The sequence below is a fragment of the Phalangium opilio genome, unplaced genomic scaffold (genome assembly GCF_054372755.1).
Source record: "Phalangium opilio isolate 3A_F unplaced genomic scaffold, DU_Popi_V2 ptg000041l_1, whole genome shotgun sequence".
NCBI lineage: Eukaryota > Metazoa > Arthropoda > Arachnida > Opiliones > Phalangiidae > Phalangium > Phalangium opilio.
The window spans coordinates 4,789,380-4,806,888 of record NW_028324165.1 but is presented as its reverse complement, the minus strand read 5'-3'; the positions used below and the strand labels follow the sequence as shown (position 1 = coordinate 4,806,888).

The following is a 17,509-nucleotide window of genomic DNA, read 5'->3' as shown; positions in this document are numbered from 1 at the left end:
ATATTGCCGAAATTTGGTCAGGGTAACCTGGAAAAGTCAGGGATTTTCAATGTAAAAATTTCGTATGAACCCTGCGCTTCGCAACGGTAATAAAAGCGCCATCTAGGGTGAAAATATTTCCTCTATGAAACTGGATATTTCCCTACATAAAGATCTACACGCTCGGGCCTAAATCATCTCGGAGGCTCCGAAATAACCTTCTGCCGCAGGCGCGTCGGAATGTACGTCAAATGGCTCGAGCTGCTTATCCCTCATTAAACATCTAATCCCTTTAGTTATTTTAAAAGTGTTTTTTTTTTAACTATTTAACGATTTATTTAATGCAGGGAACAGTCCAGAAATTCGTAGATGATTTCCTGCAGACAATCTTAACAGCCAATGAAATGCTCCCTCCTGCCATCAAATGGGTTTTTGATTTGCTTGATGACGCTGCTTTAAAACATAACATAACAGACCCCGAAGTCGTTCACGCCTGGAAAAGCAACAGCCTTCCATTACGATTTTGGGTTAATTTCATCAAAAACCCCGATTTCATTTTGGACATTCAAAAAACACCCATCGTTGATTCCTGCTTGTCTGTCGTGGCCCAAACTTTGATGGACGCCTGTTCAATGACGGAACACCGACTCGGAAAAGTAAGTCGTCTAAAAAAAGATAATTTCTGCATAAACAATTAAGTCATTTATTCAATCTGTTTTAGGATTCTCCATCCAATAAATTATTGTTTGCTAAAGACATTCCCTCTTATCGAAAAGCTGTTTTACAATTTTATCATGATATCACGAATTTACCACCCGTCACGGACCAAGAAATGAGCGCTACTATGCAAGCTTTGTCACTGGTAAATTGCTTTCATTTTTTTAAGTTTAGAGTTCAGCACTCTCTATCCATTGATTGAAGGAAAAGTCAACGCGACATAACATTATACCTTAAGAGAACGGCCTTTTTCTAAATATGAAAGGAAAAATGTTAAAAAACAAGATCTCTTACTAGAAATTAATTAGCATTTAATTAGTTTTAAAAAACAAGGACTACTGTGCCACCATTGGGTTAGTAGCGTCTTACCTCTTACCTGTCTCAGCCAATCCCGCAGGGGAAAGTGGTTAGATTTAGCAGACGCCACTACACCAATGTCGGGTGGCGCAGTAGTCCTCTCTTTAAAGACTAATTAAATGCTAATTATTTTGTAATAGAGAGAGATCGTTTATTTTTTTTAAAGTTTTTCCTTTTATATTTTGAAAAAAGGCTCTTCTTTTGAGATATGGTGTTGTGTTAGCTAACTTTTCCTTTAAACATAAATGTACACATGTTGCGATAGTTAATAACTCTTATCTGTCTGTCTGTTAGTAACACTGACACCTAACCTTGCAAAACATGATTAGTAACTGTTTAACATAGCATTGGTGTGGCCGGGGCTTGAACCTGGGAAAAGCAAAGGCCCGGGAACGTGGTTGGGGCTACAAGTTGACTTTCCTTAAGAACTCCAGTTTTGGCTTGGCGAAGGCAGGAGGTATTTGTGGGCGGGATTGATAAGTGCAATTATAAATCCCGCCCACTAGCCTTCGCCAAGCTAAACCCAGTGGATCCCCTACAAGGGGCCTTTCCTCCTGATCTCCGGATTTTGGCTTGGCAAAGGCTAGTGGGCGAGATTTATACATGCACGTATAAATCCACAAATGCCTCTAGCTTTGCCAAGACAAAACTGGAGTTCGAAAGGAAAGTCAACTTGTAGGGGAGCCGCGCTATGCTTTAAAGTATTTGTCTAAAAAACAAGGACCATAAATAACATAACTACTCAAAATTAAATTTTCCTTCAACTTAAAATTATTTCTATAATTTCATATGGATCAATTATTTTTTTTCTAATATTAAATGTACATAATTGTAGGCGCATAGTGGAGAATTTGATTCTCTCAGTGCACTCAAGGAACTGTACGTTTATGCTGCGAAATATAACGACGAAGTAAGGAAATTTTAATTAAATTTTTTTTTATGTATTAACAGTCCAGTGGTGTGCGAGTACTCGTTTAGTTCGAGTACTCGATATGAATTTTTTTTTTGTAATCGGACTCGCACACCACTGATTAACACATGTTCTTGATTTCTGATTTTGTCCGTAATTTCTTTCTCAGTTACTGGAAGCGCTGGAACAAGACCCCTATTGCGTCAAAATGCACTTATCGGCCAAATTAGAATCGGTAGCATCTACCCTGGAAGGCGAAGAGACTTCGCTTTGCTGATATACGATGAACATTTTATAGAAATTAACAACCGGTTTTTAAAGAAGATAATTTTAAAAGTGCCAAACATTATTCGAAAATGCGGCGTGGCAACTTTTGAATTTTATTATTAAAGTAATAAACTATAAAAGGAGCAAAAAGGGTTTTAAAAAAATGTGCCTATGCATAAAAGAAATCCGAATGTAGAAATCACTCTACCGGTAACAAAAAGTATGCAAATTTTATTTCTTGACCACCTTGTTTTTTAAGTAATTAATTAATTTTAGAGTTTGAAGAGTGTTAAATAAATGATCATTCCTTTCGTGGGTCATGAACAAATACAAATAGGTTCAATTCTTAATAACTCTCCGTAACATTTTTCAAAGCAGTTTTTAATTTTTTTTTTTTTTTTTGAAACGTGAACCGAAAGTTTAATTGATATGAAATATAAAACCAAAGAATTTACTGTATCGCTTATTATGTAATATTTAAATTTATTTTCTCTTTTTTTTAAACTAACTCTATATGGAAATTTTAAGTGTAAAATGTACTTAAAACGTTTTTAACTTGATTATTAATTAATCTGATATTTTTTCCCCAAGCGTACGAGAGAATTTGTTAAAATTTAATTTAACAAAAGTATTTTAACAGCGATTTTTTTTTTTGTTTTTCGGGCACGAATAACTGTGATACACGACTTCCTACGAATTTGAGAGATATGAACATTTTTTCAGAGACAAACCTAAAGTGTTTTTATATTAATTTATGCAAAAATTTGGCTAGTTTCGAAAAAGCGCGAGTGAAAGTGCGGTCGCGCGTTAATATGTAAATAGTGAATATTCGTTAACGTTACAAGATACTGTTCGCGTTCAGGTTTTTTTTTCTTTTCAAAACGAGGGAAAAAAATTAACATTTAGATACTCGAGGTGTTCAAAGTCATAATGTCGCCTCTTTGTGACTAGCGTATTTTTTTATAAATAAAAGTTTTCAAATAATTTTATCAAATTTCTGAAATTTTTCCAATGAAAGGGGGTGTAACAAGTACCTGTTCTGCCTTCCCAAACCAGTTTCCCCCTCCGCTTAAGACTTGCAAGATTTCCAAAATCAATTAGTTTCCGCCACTGACTAATTAAAGCAAAGCGCCGGGCACGTGGTTCCCCTACAAATTGACTTTCCTTGTCCTAGACATTTTATGATTTCAACGTGTATTAAGAATCCTAGAAAAACTATTTCTAGGCGGAGCTCGCGCCTTTTTGTGGCGGAAATTTCAACTCCCCACAAATAGTGTGGCGTTGCGTCTTGCAAGTGTTTTAATTCTCTGTTAATTGACCTCTCTGCATCCTACAAACACTTTTTTTCATTAAATAATAAGGAAAAAATCCATCTATATTTATATAAATCAAAGTGCTGACTGACTGACTAATAATATATAAGTTCAGCTAGCTAATTGGACCAAGTCATCTTGCGACTTATTGCCACTTATCTAACGCCTTTACAATGCATAGACGGGTGGTGGCTAGCCTCTATGCCACAGCTAGCCTACAGCGCCCTATACTAACTATTACCGTTAACCTCTGCAAGTTTTGATGGAAAGGAGAAACCGGGTTAGACCGCGGAGGAAAACTCCTTTAACAAGCGGGGAGAGAACTTGCAAACTCTACGCAGAAGGATTTCTTCCCAGATTTTTCACCCGGTGCCACAGTCCGGGATTGAACCCGGGATCCTCTTGCTGCGAGGGGAAAGCGCTAACCGCTGCGCCATCCCACCTTAATCAACGCCCAGCCCAAACCACTTTCCTTAGAAGACTGAAAATTTGCAGGTACGTTACTCATAAGTAGTAAGCGCGTACTAAGAAAGGTTTTTCCTATCCGCCACTATCTTAATAAATGGCGCCCAGAAAATCCGCAGAAATGTAAGAAAATCTTCTCTATATGCAACAAAGTCCGCGCGTTTCAACCGATTTCGCAAATATTTAGTACAATGGTTTCCTTTAATCTATAAACGGGCTGAATGGTCTTTTGGGTTCGATTTGTTGCCATCTTTTTAAATGGTGGCCAGAAATTTAAAAATCCTTCTTTATGGAATAATGTCCCCGTGAAAAGCAATATAAAATTTCCTGACGGGCTGACGGGCAACACCGAGTGCCTTCGCTCCTAGGGTGCTACAAAAATATTAATTCTCAGTAAAATCTACCCATTCTCTATATAAAACGTCTCTAGTTGGGTTCGAACCAGGGTACTGACCGAGCTCGACGCTTTAACTTCAAATGGTTTGTAATATTTTAGTTCACCTCGCCGCGTGTATAGGCGCCACCAGCGTTAGGTCACCACAGTAAAATTTGTGTTCCCCTCGATTCGATCAGTTCTAGCCCTGTGTGACTGTCAACTTGGCAAGGAGTAGCGTCACGGAGAGGTATTACATTGGACGTGTGTGTGTCTGTAACCGCGTTCGAAGTTGGCAAATCGAAGCAAGCATGTTCGCTTCTACTCTCACAGCGTTTTGATTAAGAAGTACGCGGCGATCGGGTAGGGTTACGAGAAACGTTAGCCTCCCAATCAGTCTGGAAAATAGCACACTTCCTCTGGTCCAAAACCAGTTTATTAATTGCTTGGACTAGTTTTTAAATTCAAGAAGTGGGGGTTACTGGTCCTCAGGACCAGTTTAATAATTGCAAATCTATAGGAGAACAAAGGCTGGGATCAGGCCGGACACCAGTTTATTATTTCGGACATTGTTGTCACTGGTCCCAAGGACTAGTTTAAAAAATATCCTTATTTCCCAATCACCTTATTTACCCTAAATTTACAAACGTCAATAATAGCTATGTTTTTAAAATAATTTTAGAAATATAAATTCTTAAAACGTTTTAACTAAAATTAAGGTAATTTAATGACGATTGAAATAAATAATACCAATTATATTTATATAATTATTCATGAAAACCTCCTAACTGCGTCTCGCCTCTGAGAGGTTTATTTCGGTTTCGCCAACTTGTTCTAAAATGACCTTGTATTGCACCTCATACTGCGATTGGTTCGCGGGCTTGTATTGCCGCTCCTCTAAAAAATCAGACTCCCTATTCCCAAGGAGATATTCCATAAATTGGCCAACCTATGCTTTTTTACTGTTAATAAAATAACTTTGTGGACGGTTTTCAACCCTTCTGAAATTCCAGGAAAGGGCGAATTGGACTTTCAACATCACTTATCTCTATGTAAATAGGGGTTTTACCGTTTTAGGGAAGGAGTGGGGGAAAAAACTACACTTTTTTAAGCGAGAAGTGGTGATGAAATAGTAGTACTATCTGTCTAGGGTGGTTTTCTGTAAAAAAACAAGATTGTGTTAGGGCCGCAGGCGGTAATTTGGGCTGGTTTCTGCATGGGTTCGGCGAAATCTTCTAATCTAATCTAGCAACTCTGCGGGTTAGAAAAGGCGGGGTATTCGACTACTGCAACTGTTGTGGCAATCGTGAGGCACGTGCAATATTTCAGTGACTACGCGCTCGCGGCTCGGTTCATTTAACCTAAAGTGTTGCTAGATTGAAGAACATTAGCGGTTAAAGTCGAGATAAAAAAATGAGACTTCAAGTAGATTACGCTGATGGTTCGGTTTCTGGGAAGATATATCAAATCAGTTCCAAAGATTTTTCTAAAACTCAAAGGGTTAAAACGTTCAGGAACACTGTGTCGCTTTGTATAGATATTCCTACAAATCGCTTTGACTTAATCTTCCAAGGAAAGGTGGTAAGTTGCGCTTTTTTCGTTGTTGTTCTGGTATTCATCTACCTTTATTTTTACTAATTAAATTAAAATGAATCAAAACAGCTCACTGATCAACACAACGATGAAAGTGGTACCGTCGAAGACGCACTCCTACACGATTATGGTATCGAGGAGAGGCATACTCTGCAAGTTCGCGTAAAGCTTGACCTCGATGCTGATTTCAAGGGTGAAAAGAAAATCAGCTTGTCTAGTGGCGTAAATGGAAATAACGATGAAGCGGCCACTAACTGCATTGTACGTAGCTTTACAACTTTTTAGCTTTTCGACAGTAATTAAGACGGAAAACCAACCACCCTTTTATCATAACTGAAACTTACCAAACATAAATTAACCTTTTCCAATATTTCCCATTTACTTAGTTCATGGTGGTGCAATACGTAGCAACATTGCATTCGCAAAAATTGCGGTTACCAAAAATTATAAGAGTATAGCAGTGCCCCAATACTTGGCTTTACGTTATTTGTTAAATTTAGTTGTGTTTAATGTCAGGGATATCATTTCTATGGTTTCTTGTGTTTCAGTTGGTTTAGCGCGCAAAGATGGTGTCAGTCAGTCTGGGGGGAATATTAATTGTTAGGACGCGTTTTTAAATTAACAAAGGTAGAGTTACTGCTTAGTTGCAAATTTATAGGAAAACTAAAGGGGGAGCAGTTCAAAAGACCAGTTTACAATTTTAGACGTTAGTGTTGTCACTGATTCCAAGGACTAGTTCAGGGAGCCCAGCCGTCCTATAATTCCTATAAAATCCTATCTTTTTGAACCTGTCGTATACTATGTTATAATTTCATGAAAGTTCCTATAATAGCCTATATTTTTTGACTTAAAAGCTCTTTCAGACGATCCAACTTTTTGACTAATCTTGATGGGTCAACTCGAGTTGAATCAACTTGTTGGATCGTGTGAATAGAAACTGGACGAGTTGAGTCACCTAAAAAGTGATCCAATTTTTGTTCACTGAACGTTTTGATTTCATTTCTTCAGCCAATCAAAATTAATTAGGAAAAAATATCGCTCGTTATTATTAAAGTAGGTGGCACTTCCATTTGGCGGTAAAAGTTTAATCGCGTGAAAAAGAAGGATTTACTCAACTTTTCGCTTCAAAAGTTCATAGAACGTTTTCACTCGTCCAGTTAAGTCATTTAGTTGGATCGTCTGAAAGTAACTTTTAGTGTTTTTAATTATTAGTCACTTTTCCAAGTGAATAATAATGCGTGTCTCTGTCTGCCCTTCAGTATTGGATTAGATCTAGGTGCGATGTAAGATCACTTTAAAATAAAATTATCTACACTCTAGAGTCCTATACAGGGTGTTTTTGAAAAGTCTGGCCAAATTTAGGTAGCGTGTTCTTGGAGTCACTCCGAGTGAAAAATTCCAAAGAACCATGTACCTAAATTACGCCATTTCAGAGTTATGAGCTTTCAAAAGTAGCCCCAAAATCAACAAAATTGTGAAACTTTTATTATGGCTTGCTCATCTGGTTTTCGATAAAGCGCTCAATTGCATAAGCCAACCGATAGAAATGAGAGACTAACAGTTTGGAAACAGAAGGGGGCGATTGTGTGTAGAAGTGTGCCGTCGCTAAGAAACATGTTTACATTTCATTAACACAGGTTGTTTTAATGGTATTTTAAAAGCAATGGCCCCTTTACTGGACTTTACATTATTTGTTGTAATTAGTCATATTTAATGTCATGAAGACCATTTCTATGGTTTTGTTGTGTTTCAGTTGGTTTTGGGCACAAACATGTAATCAAGTCTTAACGCACATATTTTTCTCCCCGCTTTTAAGGAAGAGGATAGTAATTCTTCAGAATCCGCAGCGCCTTTGGAACCTACGAGCAGTCAATATTTTAACGTTGGGGAACTCGTCGACGCGAAAAACGTGCATTTTCAAGGAGCTTGGATGGAAGCTAAAATAGTCGGGATTTTTCGAAAAACGGAAAAACCACCTCAACCATCCTCAGGCAATGAAAATGCAGCGACAAGCAGCATTCATGATTTAACTAACAGTGCAGACTCGCTAATTTATTCCGTTGAATTTGAATCAGAGTGAGAATATTTTAAAGCTATTCATTTCTTTAATCCATAAGTCCATCAATAATGAACTAGCGTGTTTATTGGGCAATTTTGAGTCGAAAATTTTCTATGACATTTTGCCCCCCCCCCGAGTAAAAGTTGAGATTGGAGTAATTTACGGATGACCCCTTAAATTTAATTAAGAAATTTGAAGACAATGATTTCTAATTTAATTAAGGGGTCATCCCTAAAACATTCCAATCATATCTCGAAAACAGTGGCTCGGACGGCAAAATGTCGTAGAACATTTTCGACCCAAAATGGCTCAAAGAACATCACTCTTAATCTCTGAGAGACTTTCAGAAACATCCTTTATAAATTTTCGGTTCTGTTTTGTTTCTAGCGAAACCAAGGCTGATCTTCCGTTAAAAAGTATTCGCCCTAGAGCTCGACAAAAGGTGACATATGACAAAGTGACACCTGGATCAAAAATCATGGTGAATTATAACACTGATGATTCAACGAAAATTGGACACTATTACGACATGATCGTCAATCGCAAAAGTGCAAGGAGACTGAAATATGTCATTGGAACCGTCTTCTTTGGGTATTTTATTTTTTTCTCGCTTTTTTGTATTTATAGCTAAGAATTAATTAGCAACTGATGATTGATCAAATTAACTTACCTTGTTCCACTATTAACGCACGTGCTAGGGTTAAAGATCCTGTTAAAGTTCAATTTCACTTTGTTTTCATCTTAATTGCTTCCTAAAGTCCTAAAATCAGAAGCGCATGACATACGAAGTGATTTTCTAGACTCTTTGGTAGACCCGTCTCATACGGAAAGATTTTTATTTGAGTCGGCACTAGCCACCTAAGGGGGATACTGACAAGAACTGCATCGATTTATTAGGGTTGCCGTCTGGCGAGAATAAGGGGAACTATTTCTAGACGGTGATATATGCGTACGCACCTACAAAATCCACCCGAACCCCACCCGCTTGGATTTCTCGGCGCGAGAGGAAAAATAAAGTTGGAAAGGGGGCTGACATTCCCCCCCCCTTGATGGTAAAAGCTTTCCGTATAAGACGGCCGCTATGTTATGCATAATAGAAAATCACTTCGTATGTCATGCGCTTCTGCTAAAATTAATGTTTGATCCTATTATTCTGGATGAAGTCCCGTAAAATCCTTCATTTCCATAAAACAATTATCATTTTCTATAAAAACCATTTGAGAGTCGACTGGTGACACTTCAACCCACTGGTATCAAATAGTAAAAGTAGATTCAAGCCTAAATAATGCATTTATGATTTGTACTAGCTGTTACCCGCGGCGTCGCTCGCGTGTAATAAGAACTTCCATCGAAACAAGTCACGTAAATAAAATTCCGTATTACCTAGGTGTGGTTTGGGTGGGGAGGGCGCATTTGTTTCGTATATGCTAATGTAGTACAGTATTCATGTTTCCTAACTTGCTAAGGGAATGTTCGAGATGGCCGAACGGTTGGCGTACAATAAGCCCTTACCACAACTAGCTAAAACGGTATTTTCGTCTATCCAGCCTCTGACACAAACCACAAACATACAAACTCTCAGATCATAATCTTAAAAGCCAGTATGTCTTTCGCAACTTAGATAAAAACCTATAGCAGCTACACGTTGAAGGGTCAGGAGATGTTTTCAACGACAACTATAAATAAATAACAGCGACCCAGTTCATGTGGACATTGTTTCATAAAGAAGAGGCTTTTCAATTTCTAACCGCCATTTAAAAAGATTTTAACAAATCGAGCCCAAAAGACCATTCAACCCGTCTATAGGTTAAAGGAAACCAGTGTACTCAATATTTGTGAAATCGGTTGAAACGCGCGGACTTTGTTTCATAGAGAAGACTTTTTCATTTCTGAGCGCCATTTATTAAGATGGCGGCAGATTGGAAAAATATTTCTGAGTACGCGCCTACTACTTACGAGTAACGTTCCTGCAAATTTTCAGCCTTCTAGGGCAAGCGGTTTGGGCTGGGTGTTGATTATCAGTCAGTCAGTCAGCCAGTCAGAACTTTGATTTATATGGATATAGATAGATTAACACAAATTTAGACTTTTCTTTAAGAATTTCAGTTCCTTCAATCGTATTTTTATTTCCCAACAGAGTTGAAGACACTGCGCTACAGGACTGCAAAATTCATCTAGTGGATGATATGTATATTATAGAAGACAATGTCCTCTTGGCAGATAGAGATGCCACCTTAAATGAACTGATGCTCAAGGGCTCTAGTCTAAAAAGTACAATTTGTTTGTTGATTAGCCAATTTTAGTATATCACTTCAATTTTTCACGTTATTCTTCTTTCGCTCCAATAGGACTTAGAAAACCCGAGTGTTCCCATTGTCAGGATAGACCTGACGTTACATGCCGAGAATGTTCGTGTTCAGTGTGTGGTGGTAAAGATGAACCTCACGAACAAATAGTGTGCGATCAGTGTCAAGAGTGCTTTCACCTCTGGTGCCTGAATCCAAAGTTGGATTCGGTACCAGAGGGTGATTGGTTCTGCGCCAGTTGCAAAAATAAGGATGATATCCGCAAACCCGGACAAAAAGGGAAAAGCAAAAAAAATTCGAGAGGGTCCATGAAATCATCCACTCGTGATTGGGGTAAAGGCATGGCTTGCGCCGGAAGAACCAAAGAATGCACGATTGTGCCCATGGATCATTTTGGCCCCATACCTGGAATAGTAGTAGGAATGTCCTGGCAGTACAGGATTCTAGCCTCTGAAGCTGGCGTTCATCGTCCACCAGTTGGTGGAATACACGGACGGGAAGAGGACGGAGCGTATTCAATAGCACTCTCCGGAGGCTACGAAGATGATCTTGTTAGTAGTCGTTGAGTCCAGATTTTCGATGTACGCTCTATCTTGAAAAAAGTGATGCTAAGATCCGCCTCTTGGACGCGCATAATACGAATGAGAGGGAAATGGGTTACTACCAGAACCTGAATAAGGCGGGGATTTCGAAAAAAGGGGGGAGAGTAAGGGATAAGTCAGGGGTTTGTCCTAAGTTTTGCCCTAAAATGTCAAGTATTTCTTTTGGTATATCAAACCATGCTTCGAGCAATGGTAAATATGGGTCAGGTGTGATGAAGTGGGCTCAGGGATATTTTCAAAACTTCGTCAGGGATAAGCTGGAAAAGTCAGGTATTTTCGATATAACAATTTCGTCCGAAGCCTGCTTACTGAAAAACGGAGGTTTCAAGATGTTTTTTGGTTCAATCTTAAAATGGTGTTGATGAATCATGACGTATTTTCGAAACTCCGGTCTGTTAGATGGACTTACGATTGGCCTCAAAATAACGGCCCATTTTTCAAGTGCAGCGTATATCGAAAATCCGTGAAGAAATTTCAAGCAAAGTTTATTTCTCATAAAGATTGCGCTTCTAATGCATTGTTTTCTAAAGATGAATTTTAAAAAGCTTGTGTTGAGGGCAAAATTCTAGAAAGTGCTTGGTAATCTTAAAAATTATCGTAAAAATTAAAATTTTTCTCGTACCCTGTTGATGTATATACTCAGCAAGGAATAATCACCTATGAAAACCCACCTTTAGTGTAGTTAGAAGTGGTGATGAAATGTTCACAAAAGGGCTACTCGTGATTTAAGTCGCTATTTTCTCGCTCATACAGTCCTTTCTACGGGATCAATTCCTCTTGTGTATAAAATGCTCAGCTTGAACTTCATTTATGTGGTTGTTGTTGCGTGTGGGAAACGCCTACTTGATAGAAGCGCAACATTTTTGGCCCACATTATCACAGAACGATAGCCATGAACGGATTCGTTTCTTTTTAGGATGAAGGAGAAACATTCTACTACACCGGAAGTGGAGGCAGGGACCTCGGTGGAAATAAAAGAACGGCGGAACAATCTTGCGATCAAGTTCTAACTGATAAAAACCAGTAATAATTATTTCTTCTTATGGCCTTTTCAGACGATACAACTTTTTGACTTGTTAAGACGAGTCAACCTGAGTTAAAAAGTTCGGGCTTATGAACAAGTTGAATCACCAAATTTAAAATTGATCATTGACCCATCTAGTTGAGTCGGAAGTTTTTTCGTTTGAAAAAGCTTTTAAAGCAACAGGCGGCTCCATTATCGCCCCTAGCATTCTGGCTAGCCTTCTGGACACAAATTTTATCTAGCCAAAGGCAGGAACCAATCAGAACTTATGCACTAGGTCCCATTGGTTCCTGCCTTTGGCTTAACTAGCCTTTAGAAAGCTTAAACACTGTGTAGTAGAAAAGCCATCTTTAAGGGGAACCATTAGGGATAGCATTTTTCGACAATTATAAGGTTTTGAGCTACCTAAAAGAAAATGTGGAAACTGAGCCTCATTTAAGTTTTGTTATTTGAAAATCGAGACTAGTTAGAAAGAGGAAAGTAAATTACGCATAAAGGCTAATGATGTCATAATGGTGTCACCATCCGCTTTAAAGATCAGTATTTCGCGCTGTCGTTTGCTTCGAAGTAACCCTGGTGCATTGCAATTATTGCTACTTTATTGATGTTATAACAGTGTGGTTATAATCAAGATGTCCCCCCAAATTCTATAATTTTAAGCACATTTTTCTAGTAGCAACGTCATCATAACGTAGTCTAAGTGAGCAAATAAGATAATTTAAAATATTCGTGACGTGTGGAAGGGAGGGGATCTATACTGGGCTATGAGTCTGAATGAAGTAAATACTAACCGTTCTCCATTCCTACTTTTGAAATTACATCTATTCCTGATGAAATGTATTTTTATATTATATCTTGAGAAACTAATTCCAAATTTAATGACAGATTTACACGCTATTAGCACTTTATGGTTAACATTAGTTGATAGTCGCGATCATTTAAATAACCATAAAATATTTAATTTACCTTTCTAGAGCGTTAGCCAAAAATTGCGCAGCGCCGTTAAATGATAAGGAGGGAGCCGAAGCCAAAGACTGGCGGAGCGGGAATCCCATTAGGGTTTTAAGAGGTTTCAAAGGTTTTAAACACTCCAAGTATTGTCCAGAAAAAGGTTATCGATACGATGGAATCTATAAGGTGAAGAAATAACATGAAGACTGATATTTTATGAACCTATTTAGTGTTCAGGTGTAGCTAACTAAAGTTAAAATTGTAGGTCGTCAAATACTGGCCCCAGAAAGGCCGTTCCGGATTTAGAGTTTGGCGATTTCTTCTACGAAGGGACGATCCAACACCAGCCCCATGGACTGAAGAAGGGAAGAAAATAATGAAAAATCTCGGAATTAAAATGCAGGTAAATTAATTTGGAAGCGAAGAAATACTTTGGTCGACCATCCTTACTAATTTTTTAGCAAAGAGTTTAATTAATATTTCCTCTGCAGATGCTAAATGAATCTGAATTTTCACAAACTAACGAAGAAAGTGAGGAAAAGCCTTCTAGTAAGAATCGGAAAAGGAAGAGATCTCCTCAAGACTCTGTTGCTCCCGAACCAAAGAAAATCAAACCGGTTCCTTACGTTCCACCCAAAAAAGTAGCGGCCATGATGTCGGTGGATAGTATTAATGAAAAGATTTGGGAAGAGTGTAGTTCGTTTTACGAGAAAGGCGAATTGGTAAGTTTATGTTTTATTACAGGTTGATCAACACATCCCCTCCCGCTCTATAATGAACTAAGAAAATAAGGCTCTCCCGCAACAAATCTTAGAATCGTAAGAATTATCTCTGTAGGCAGTGTCAAAATGGCTAAATTCCAAACGAAGCATATTTCCTCAGTAGGAGGAGCTATCTTAAGCCATACCCCTGCCCTTTTCATTTACGGTGGTGTGGAGTTTGCTCTTTCGCTTCTCAGCAAGAAGGTCCCAGGTTCGATCCTGGACAATGGTACCCTGGGAACAAACCCTTCTGCGTAGAGTTTGCAACTTCTGTTCCCACTTGTTAAATTAATCATACTTCACGTTGTTACCCGGTTTCTTCTTTCCATCAAAACTTGCTGAGGGCGCTGTTGGTTAGTTGTGGCATATGGCCTAACCAACATCCCTCATGCTTTCTAAAGCGACCCACCCACCTATAAACGAGCCAGATTGTAAGAAAGGTTAGATTATCATTATAGTTCCGTATATTAAAATGAACATAAACGGATAATAACAAAGTAAGATTAGATTTTTACCTGCCCGAGTGACGATGACGTCACGGCGAGGTATTACACTGGAGGTGTCTGTGTGTCTGTCACCGCGTTCGCAAATCGGAACAAACTTGTTCTCAGAAAGCAATTTTTGGCTTCTACTCCCATCGTTAGGATTAAGAAATACGCGGCGAAGGGTTAGGGTTACGAGAAACGTCTAGCCCCCAATGGCAGGGCTTCCACCAAAGGTTCTTGCAAAAGCGCTTTTCCCATCATTTATTGCGAATCAATCGTCTTATATCCCTTAAATTTCCAAAAATTGTTAAAGAGGCATACGCTTGAATTGAAACTTCAGCAATAGCAATGTTTAAAATGATTTTAGGAATAAAGTTTCTTAAAACGATTTAACTATAATTAAGGTAAATTAATGACGATTAAAATAATTAATATCAATTATATTTATTTAATTATTCAAGAAAAACTTCTTAATTTCGTCCGGACTTGGAGAGGTTATTTTGGTTTCCCAACTTGTTATTTTAGAAACATAGTAGCGTTCAATTTCAACTACCTTGAAAATATTATGGAAATAAATTAGAGACACAGTCCGCCATGATGTCATAAACAGTGTCGCCTTCGGGTGGGGGGGGGAGGGTCTGTGATTCCCGTCTGCCGTTTTGTTTCAAAGGCAAAACCATTATTTTGGAAAATATTTGTTTAAATGCAAAGCCTTTCTGTTTTATTTTCTTTTCGAAGTTAATCTAATTGATCATTAAATAATAATCAATTCCGTATTACCCCCTCCCCCTTAAAACCATTTGAAGTTTACTTACACGCTTATACATTATTCTCGTTTCAGGAATTTAAGAAAAAAGTAATGGAGACCTTCAATTGCCTGATTTGCCAAGATTTTGTTACAGACCCCGTGACTCTAAATTGCAGCCACTCCTTTTGTTTAACCTGCGTGAAACGTCAATTAAGAGTAAAGCAATACGAATGCGTACATTGTAGAGACGTTCTACGCGACGACTTCCAACCTACCATTAACGAAATGTTAAGAGAAATTTTGAGAAATTTAATCCGTTGAGTAACGACGTACTCACTCACGTATTCACTTTGGAGAAAAAAAATAACAAAATATCCTGAACGTTTCCCAAGTAGTGGAATATTTTTAAAATAACTTGTTTATCTAAAACGTGGTATAAAATTTACCGAGAAAAAAATAGCTGGAGAAAGGGTTTATAATTTTATAAATGAATAAGTTGTAGATTGTTCTTTATTTCAAGTTTTAACGGGTATTAAAATTTATTTGAATTTTAAGAAAACTATTTCATTTACAACCAATTTCTATCATACTCCGTGTGGTTATGTAATAACTAGAGGTGTGCGGTTAACCGTTCCAATCGAATACCGAAAAAAAATCATCCCGATTTTATTTGTCTCTCATCAAAAACAACCATGTGCCTAGGGAAATTTTAAGAACTGCTTGGTCACCAATGAGGAGAGGTATTTTGAAATTTAGGAGCTTCTAAATGTTTTGCTTTGTATTAACTATTCGTGAATATTAGGGTTACTACCCGATTAACCGCGAATAGTTAAGCCTATTCACGAATGCTGTGCTTAACTATTCACGATTAATCGTTTAGTAAAAAATTACCAAGGCGTAACTATTCGCTATTCGATTTGGAATAAACTATTCGATACGGTATTTGATTAGGAAAATGTTTTGGTATTCCGTATCCGGTTCGATACCCAAAAAGTGGTATTCGCACACCCCTAGTACTAATATCCAACGGAGTAATGCGCTGATAACTAGTTATTTAGTTAGTGTGAATGTACAAAGGCAGTGTACCCGATGCCATGGATATTTCAATCGTAAAGGGGACTGGTAAAAGTTACGGCTTTGATAGTTCAAAAATTAGTTTTGAAGTTCAGTGTAAAGATAGGGTTCTAAAAGGAGTTCTGAAACGTTTCTGATAAGAGTTTGTAGAAGTGTAGAATCATTTTTGAACTCTTCCTAGAAATGAAGAATTTTGCATTGTTTGCTAGTCCCGTATGAGTTTATATTGTCTTCAGAGCCAGATTTTGTATGCGTGTATATGTATAGAAAGCCTTCCTCACTGGAAGCGATTAGACACGGTGAGGTTGGCTTCGAACTTTCTTAGATATCGGGAACACCTTCAATTGACACGTATGTTGATGGATTTAGTGTTCTGGCAAACGAAATTGTGAAATTTCTTACTGCAAGGGTTTATTTATGATTGTGATAATTTTCTGCGATTTAGAGAAAGACAAAAAATGTATGCTAAACTAGATATTGCACCTCATAGTGTCGTTGTCAGTGTGCCCCACGAGTATTGAATTTAGAAAGCATTTCACGGATTTACGTGCCACTCTTCGTAACTTCATAGTGTACTATGCGAGACACTGTATAGCCTTAGATTGTTGTTGGGTGCTGTCATAGCCCACTCGATCACGCGCATGAGGACGCGAGCAGCTTGAATTTTTTCAACTTTTTTCCTCGCTTTCCCGAGATCAAGAATGAGAAAATTTTGACCGTTTGAACAGTGCATTTTCTAGAGGCTGCAGGTGAAGCCAGAAAATCTGATGAGCTCAGCACGGCGAGCGTAGCGAGAAAAAAAAGTGTCGTCTGATTGTTGTTGGGTGCTGTCGTAGCCCACTCGATCACGCGCATCACGACGCGAGCGGCTTGCGTTGTCGAGTGCGAGATCGAGTGGGCTATGGTGCTGTACAACCTTAGCACATTGGAAACCACAGAGAGTAATGCAAAATTATTTTTGCCCTTGGAAGTAGTCGCGACAGTAAAGCAAATATGCCTATGATCCGACAGAGACGGCTCATTGGATACATGCCAGTTAGACACAGAAGACGCAAGGTTTTCCGTGGCTAACGTAAGGTAAATGACCTCCCTGCCGCGAACATGCAAAGCTACACTTAAACTACAATTTAAGCGGCAATGAAAATTCTGAGGGGGCTAGCTGGTGGCAGAAATGGAACTCGTTCGAAAGAAGAAAAGCTCAAACATTTGGAAGTGCGTTTGGAACAAACTTATCCAAAATTAATTACGATTTTTTTGCCCCTGCGCACCCAAATGTAATAAATCATATACCAAAAGAAAGCTTACGTCTCCCTCTATTCATTGCACACCGTTAAAATGAGCGCAAACGATAATTAATCGATATAATTAATAATATTAGATACGGTACCGCAATATACAATGGAGGCCTCTTGGAGGGTAGCCGGGACCTTTGGTTGATAAGCGGTGGAGATAAACGAAATTATACTAATTGGTGAATTTATATGCATTTCAAAAAAATTTAAGTGAAATTTAAGTTCGTTTTTTG

At 38.2% G+C, this 17,509-nt stretch overlaps 2 protein-coding genes and 1 long non-coding RNA gene across 9 annotated transcripts in view; 2 read left to right on the top strand and 1 right to left on the bottom strand.

Moving 5' to 3' along the window:
• Positions 1–3,224, top strand: part of LOC149679514 (plexin-B-like) — a 293,178-nt gene extending 289,954 nt beyond the window's left edge. For all 6 annotated transcript variants that reach the window (XM_089835325.1, XM_089835323.1, XM_089835324.1 and 3 more), the window contains 4 exons: positions 327–635; positions 701–841; positions 1,889–1,963; positions 2,133–3,224. In XM_089835325.1, coding sequence (XP_089691451.1) covers positions 327–635; positions 701–841; positions 1,889–1,963; positions 2,133–2,240 — 633 coding nt within the window. In that variant the 3' untranslated portion in view covers positions 2,241–3,224. The remainder of the gene's footprint in view (positions 1–326; positions 636–700; positions 842–1,888; positions 1,964–2,132) is intronic.
• Positions 3,225–5,721: 2,497 nt separating this feature from the next.
• LOC149679512 (E3 ubiquitin-protein ligase UHRF1-like) lies at positions 5,722–16,638 on the top strand. Its single transcript, XM_089835326.1, has 11 exons — positions 5,722–5,962; positions 6,044–6,235; positions 7,791–8,050; positions 8,421–8,624; positions 10,171–10,304; positions 10,382–10,890; positions 11,858–11,964; positions 12,940–13,102; positions 13,182–13,319; positions 13,408–13,638; positions 15,004–16,638. The coding sequence occupies exons 1-11, from the start codon at positions 5,795–5,797 to the stop codon at positions 15,229–15,231; spliced, it is 2,334 nt and encodes a 777-aa protein (XP_089691452.1). The 5' UTR covers positions 5,722–5,794; the 3' UTR covers positions 15,232–16,638.
• LOC149679513 (uncharacterized) lies at positions 10,121–15,100 on the bottom strand. Of its 2 annotated transcripts, none has more exons than XR_016365811.1 (2): positions 14,978–15,100; positions 10,121–14,715 (listed from the first exon to the last, which is right to left on the bottom strand). It is a non-coding gene; the product is annotated as an uncharacterized LOC149679513 (long non-coding RNA). The 2 variants fall into 2 exon arrangements; XR_016365812.1 differs by having other exon boundaries at positions 10,121–14,711.
• Positions 16,639–17,509: the final 871 nt, after the last annotated feature.

Excerpts from the sequence above, each read along its gene's own strand:
- LOC149679512 (XM_089835326.1), top strand. The coding sequence starts at position 5,795 with ATGAGACTTCAAGTAGATTACGCTGATGGTTCGGTTTCTGGGAAGATA. Across the intron at positions 11,965-12,939 it reads GTTCTAACTGATAAAAACCA|AGCGTTAGCCAAAAATTGCG; the intron begins GTAATAATTATT and ends TTACCTTTCTAG. Across the intron at positions 13,320-13,407 it reads ATCTCGGAATTAAAATGCAG|ATGCTAAATGAATCTGAATT; the intron begins GTAAATTAATTT and ends TTTCCTCTGCAG.